The 6,000-nt window shown below is 37.0% G+C and overlaps 1 protein-coding gene across 9 annotated transcripts in view; it reads right to left on the minus strand.

Annotated features, from left to right (window-relative positions):
- RUNX1T1 (RUNX1 partner transcriptional co-repressor 1) overlaps positions 1 to 6,000 on the minus strand; it is a 149,810-nt gene that overhangs the window by 43,952 nt on the left and 99,858 nt on the right. For all 9 annotated transcript variants that reach the window (XM_063726721.1, XM_063726718.1, XM_063726716.1 and 6 more), the window contains one exon: positions 5,143 to 5,324. In XM_063726721.1, coding sequence (XP_063582791.1) covers positions 5,143 to 5,324 — 182 coding nt within the window. The remainder of the gene's footprint in view (positions 1 to 5,142; positions 5,325 to 6,000) is intronic.

The following is a 6,000-nucleotide window of genomic DNA, read 5'->3' on the forward strand; positions in this document are numbered from 1 at the left end:
GGAGAGAACAAAATGTCCTGTACAACTGTGTTATCTTTAACATATAAATGTAATTTTGTGGCTGGGCACAGTGGCTCATGCCTGTAATCCCAGCACTTTGGGAGGCCGAGATGGGTGGATCACCTGAGGTCAGGAGTTTGAGACCAGCCTGGCCAACATGGTGAAACCCCGTCTCTAATAAAAATACAAAAAATTAGCTGGGCATGGTGGCAGGCATCTGATACCTCTCTACTTGGGAGGCTGCGACAGGAGAATCGCTTGAACCCAGGAGGTGGAGGTTGCAGTGAGCCGAGATCACTCACTCCAGCCTGGGCAACAAGGGCGAAACTTCGTCTCAAAAAAATAAATAAATAAAAATAAATAAAGGTAATTTTGTGCTATTTCACTGAAAGGCATCCCAATTGATGTGATTAATATTTTTTAAAATCACTCCTTGCAACTGTGGAATACATAATAGATGCAACACAAACTAGAATAAATAAATGTGACATAAAATCCCTACATTTTTTTCATAGAATACCGAATGCAGGTTATACAAATTTAATTCTTATTTGCACAACTGACCCTACAATTCCTTGTAAAGTATATCTATCTTTTCTTTTAGAAAGATAAAAATAGTGAAATCTCCTTCATTTTATAGAAACAAAAAAATGGACCTATTCAGTTTAGTTGGTGTGTACTGTCATAACAAATCTCACAAATACAACCAACATGATTTCAAAATGATTGCCTTTGACCCTCCAACCTTCAGCATTTTCTAACTGACTCATTAAGCCAGGAACACAGGCTAGCTGTGGCTCTTCTGTCGTCAAAAATATATATAAAACCTCAGAATGTTATACTATGGCATCAACCCACTTGAGCAACTACAGAAAATAAATGAGGGAAAGTAAGGTGAAAAAAGAGAAGCTTAAGTCTTAGTTGAGTTTCCTTATTTAAATTCTGCACATTAAAACATATTTTATGCAACTGGAAGATTTCAAGTATGCAAATATGCTTGTTTCTCCACTAAGAAGCTTTGCAACATTAGGCAAGCTCTTTGGGCCTTAGTTTGTGCAAGAATAAAGAGATGGGGGTCAGCTGGGTGTGGTGGTGCATACCTGTAGTCCTAGCTACTCAGGAGCCTGAGGCAGCAGGTTCACATGAGCCCAGGAGTTTAAGACCAGCCTGGGCAACATAGTGAGACACTGTCTTAAAAAAAAAAAAAATACAGATAACATCCCACGAGCAAATCCATAAATTTAAAGTATGTGTGATTTTTTTTTGTTTTGGTATGAAATGTAAAAAGGCAGGGTGTGGTGGCTCATGCCTATAATCCCAACAATTTGGGAGGCCAAGGTGGGAGGATCACATGAGCCCAGGAGTTTGAGACCAGCTTGGGCAACATTGCAGACCATGCCTGAGGAAAAAAAAAAAAAAAAAAGAATGGGGCCTGGTGTATCTATAAGATCCCTCCCAGCTGACAAATTTCATAACTCTAAAGTTCAAGCAATTCTTTTTAGGGAATAATGTTTAATTCTTGGGGGAGGAGGAAATACATATTAATCCAACTACATGGCCTTTGTATTGAAAGTTTAGAAGTATTAAACTGAGAGTAATGTAAAGCATTATTACATTAAAATAATGACATATAAGAAGGGGATTAATACTTAACATCCATCATTTGAGATAGTAGGGGGAACAAAATGGGAAACAAAACAACCATGTTACCCACACAAAAGCAAAGATTATTTGGTTTGATTTCTTAAGCAAGAAAAATCCTCAATCAGAAAAGTAGCATAACAGGTGAGAACACAATACTGAAGGCAAATCAGATCGAAAAGCTGTGATATCAAAGCTCTGAGAAAAGAAAGACAGCAATGATAATCATCCTAACACAATTATTTTCTTTAAATCTTAATAATTTTAATCCATTCTGCAGTTTCAAAGAAAGAAAGCATTATCTAACAGTTCTTTTCCCTCCTCCTACACAAAAGTGCTTGTGTCTTTACGAGTCACCACGGTGAGCAGTTTTAAAGAGTGCTCTTAGCTTCTACTCTCTATCTGTAAGAGTGTTCATTTCGTTTACATGGCTCCAAAACAAAAGATCACATTCCCTTCTTCAGCATCTCCCACCACAGAATGGTAAAAGAATAAATGTTTACTATAAATGACTTTTACATATTAACAAAGAATAGAAATCAGAATTTTCTACTTACTTTCCCTAATATTTTAGGAAAGAAATAACATAATTTTATAATAAAAATTGTCTTTTTCTACTTTGGGTTCTACAATATTCTCTCACAGACCTACAAAATCAGTACACTTGTTCAGAGACACTCCCCAGAGCTACATTTAAAAGAAAATAAAAAACATTTCACTGTTCCATACAGGAACAAAAAAAAAAAATTTCATAGACTTCCCTAGAGTACTCATTTCTCTGTAAATAACAATAATGTTTAAAGAAAAAAACATAATCAGTGACAATCATATTTAAGGACAAGAAGAAAGTTAAATTTGCCAAAACCCATCCCTGAAACACGTGATGACTGTTTAGTACATTAACTCAGCAATCGTCACAGAATTTAAGCTCCCAAAGTTGTAAACAAAATATAGAGCGCTCTTTTGTTCATGACATGTCATGAACAAATTACCAAAATGTGTTTTCTCCTCAGGTGTCAGTTTTTCCCTCTTTTAGTGACTGATGGCTCCCAGTGTTATTACAGAAACAGATTGATCTTTTTAATGAGCCAGTTTAATAGACTCCAAAATCTCACCGTGGCTGCTCATCCATGTCAGACCATATGCACCAACAAAACATTCAGTAAAACAAAAAAAGCTCTGCTGTCAGACAGCTCCATACTCTATAAAATTTCATATAGGAGATCTGGATATACAGATAAATAACCAGAGAAGAGGAAAATGCATATGCAAACAAGATGCAGAAAATATATGCAAAAAGAAAAAATACCGTAGAGGCCCATATTTTCTTGGCTCTGATCAAATTCCCACAAGATACAAATGTATTTACACAACATATTCTCATTACCCTTCCTCCTAACTCTAAGGAAACCCATTTGCCATCTTTGAGATATAATGTATACTTCAGTGCTCCATTTGATAAAGAATGTTCCATCCAAGGATTAACCATGTGAACTCTGACTCTGGCAACCATCCATGAAAAACCAAAGGGAAAATCAGACCAAAGACTCTTTTTAGGAGAGTTCTACCTGACTGAATGCATACACTGATGCATGCACAGCAACGGAGCATCAAAACAAGAATGCTGAGCCTCTATGGAATTTAAGATGAAGTTTTCATATCAATGTTAACATACTGCCCAGCACTTACCTTAAGACTGTGCAAGGATAGTCTAAAGTCACAATACATTCAAATATAAAATACTGGGAAAGAGCTAGTGGGAAAATAGCCGGAAATATAGAGAAATGAATGAAACAGATTTTCATATTCCCTGTTATGGTTATTTAGCAGTTAGGAATGCCAGAGTAAGTTGTGTCCATTTTCAATTTTGCCTACAGGATCATCTCTACATTTACCTTAGCTATCTAAACCTTTCCCTGTTACACTCTCCCCCACCCCAACAACCCTAAATAAATTTCTTTCTTCCAATTTTCCTTCGAGTCTCTCCTTCATTCTTTTATCATGGAGCTAAAATATCTCAGTATCTGTATGTTATACTCATTTTCTGCAGGGTAAATCGGTTCAGGTCAAACAGGAATGCACATGTAAATCATCTATCGTTGAGCCACCTCTTGGTTTTCAGCATCATGTGGACATGCCACTCAGGCATCAGGATTAAGCAGTTCCCTTTAAAAGCTAAAGCACTAAGTGCTGTATTTCACTCTTAAATGTGACCAACAAAATATGATTTGCAAGAATAAGAAAGTAGCTCTGTTTGTAGGTCATATATGAAGGTAGGCTACAATACGTCAAAAGGAGACTAATATTTAACTGTTTGCTTTAGGAATTTTAAACTATTAAGAGGTTCTATGTCAAGAGGAACAAAATCACAGAGATTGCAGCATAAAAACTGCTTAACAAGGGATTATGTAATAACAGTATGTAAACTGGCTGGCTTTTAAATAACATTCTGATTTGCAAAGCAGCTAATACATTTAAGGATAGCTAAGTCAGTCACAAATAGATGTCTCTGAGCAGCTCCAAAGATCTTAAGTTCCTATGAATGTGGAACATAACTGTGTCAGGGTGTTAACCTCTCAAAGGCTGTTATACCCATGCCTGATGAAATACAGCAAAAGAGAATAGATAAACAGAGAAAGAAAGCAAAGTATATGGTAAATAAGTTTTTGAATATAGTTTCATTGTAAAATTCTCCATATTTCAAAAACACTATGCAAAATGATGCTAATAAGACTTTGCATTCCTATATCAGAAGATAATTATAGATGAGGATAAGGTATTCATAAAAATTATTTTACCACGGTAAATGGGAAATTTCATGTGTATGCTTTATTCAACAATTACTTTGTAGGGTTTAATGGAGAAGTGGTTTTATTTTACATTTCTTAGAATTCTCAGTTATGAGAGCATAGTATCTGATAGAACAGTATCTAACAAGTAAAATTTTCAGCAAAAATACCATCTATTGTCTCTACTGTATAACTCTTATCTTCACTCAGTTCATCTAGTGTCCCAGAAGTTGTCTCTTAGTTCATATACAAACCAAAACAAATAGCTACTGTACTGTGTTAAGAAATACACACAGACAAGCTTCAAAACCATCACATTTCAAGGAAACTAGGAACAGCCAATTTCAGAATATTGAAGTAAAATATGTGGTTGGGTTAAATTACATAATAAATGAGAATTTTATACTGATGTGCATCTAAGAGCCATCAGTGGTACTTGGCAAATCAGAAAAATCATTCGTCTTCACCATTTAGCTTTAATATTAGAAGCAGAAAAGATTAACCTACACAAAAGCCAAACTGTCACAGGCCAGAGATTCAAAACTCTGTAAAATCCCAGGCCAAAGCCAGATTCTCAAGATGGCCACAATGGCTTATTGCTATTGTGCAAGAATGACATAGGCCGGTGGTTTCATTGTGACATGAAACGTTTCCTCATGCCACAGGTATGAGAAAAAGGTCATGGTTCATCCAGGCTCCTCCTCCCTCTCACCTGTCTGGAGTTCGCCTCTTCCCGTTTTCGTTCACATCGAGAAGCAGCTCTGAGGAGTCAACAGGTGAGGTGGTGCTGGCATCCAGAAGCAGCTGTTCATGCTGGGCGAGGTACTGGGCAGGGTTCTGTTTGGCCAGTCTTGCGCAGTGGAGGAGCTCACGCTGCAGCAGGGGCAAGTTGGCCTGCAAGGGAACAACAGGAATGAGAGGACAGACTGAAAGGCTTCTTCTGTCCTGTTGACTTACTCTGCTTTTCGAACACTGGAGAAGAGGATGCAATGCAGCTACATCAAAGGTCAAATGCATGCCATGGGCTGGAACCACAGGCACAATTCTCAGCACTGGGCTACCATGTGCCCAGATTGCCCTAAGTGTGAGGTGACTGACCCTTGTACATCACTTTACCTCTCTTTTATTTCTTCACTGATAACATTGCAAGTGGCACATTATTTTTAGGGTCCCTTTATACTCGAATGTATGTTCTACGGTATGTGAGAACCTAGCTCCAATCATTGTTCTCCACAGGGAAGATAGAGGGTATACAAAATATATACACAGTCCAATTAATCTCAGAATAGTTTCCCTGACACATTCAATTTTGTATCTGGTGACTCACAAAGGTCAAGCAGGCTAATCCTAGAAAATATCTTTTGTCAAGTACTAACTTAATGAAAATACACTTAAAAATATAGACATGAACAAAGAGATTATTTTCCCTAGTCATCAAGTTCAGACAGCATTTAAGTAATGGCCTGGGTATAGTCACATATCCCAGATGGAATTAATGCATAAAGCAGTATATTCTAGTAGTCTACAAAAGTAAACTGCCTTCTTTGTATCAGTCTTATTCTAAGGAATG

The sequence above is a fragment of the Pongo abelii genome, chromosome 7 (assembly GCF_028885655.2).
Source record: "Pongo abelii isolate AG06213 chromosome 7, NHGRI_mPonAbe1-v2.0_pri, whole genome shotgun sequence".
Taxonomy (NCBI): domain Eukaryota; kingdom Metazoa; phylum Chordata; class Mammalia; order Primates; family Hominidae; genus Pongo; species Pongo abelii.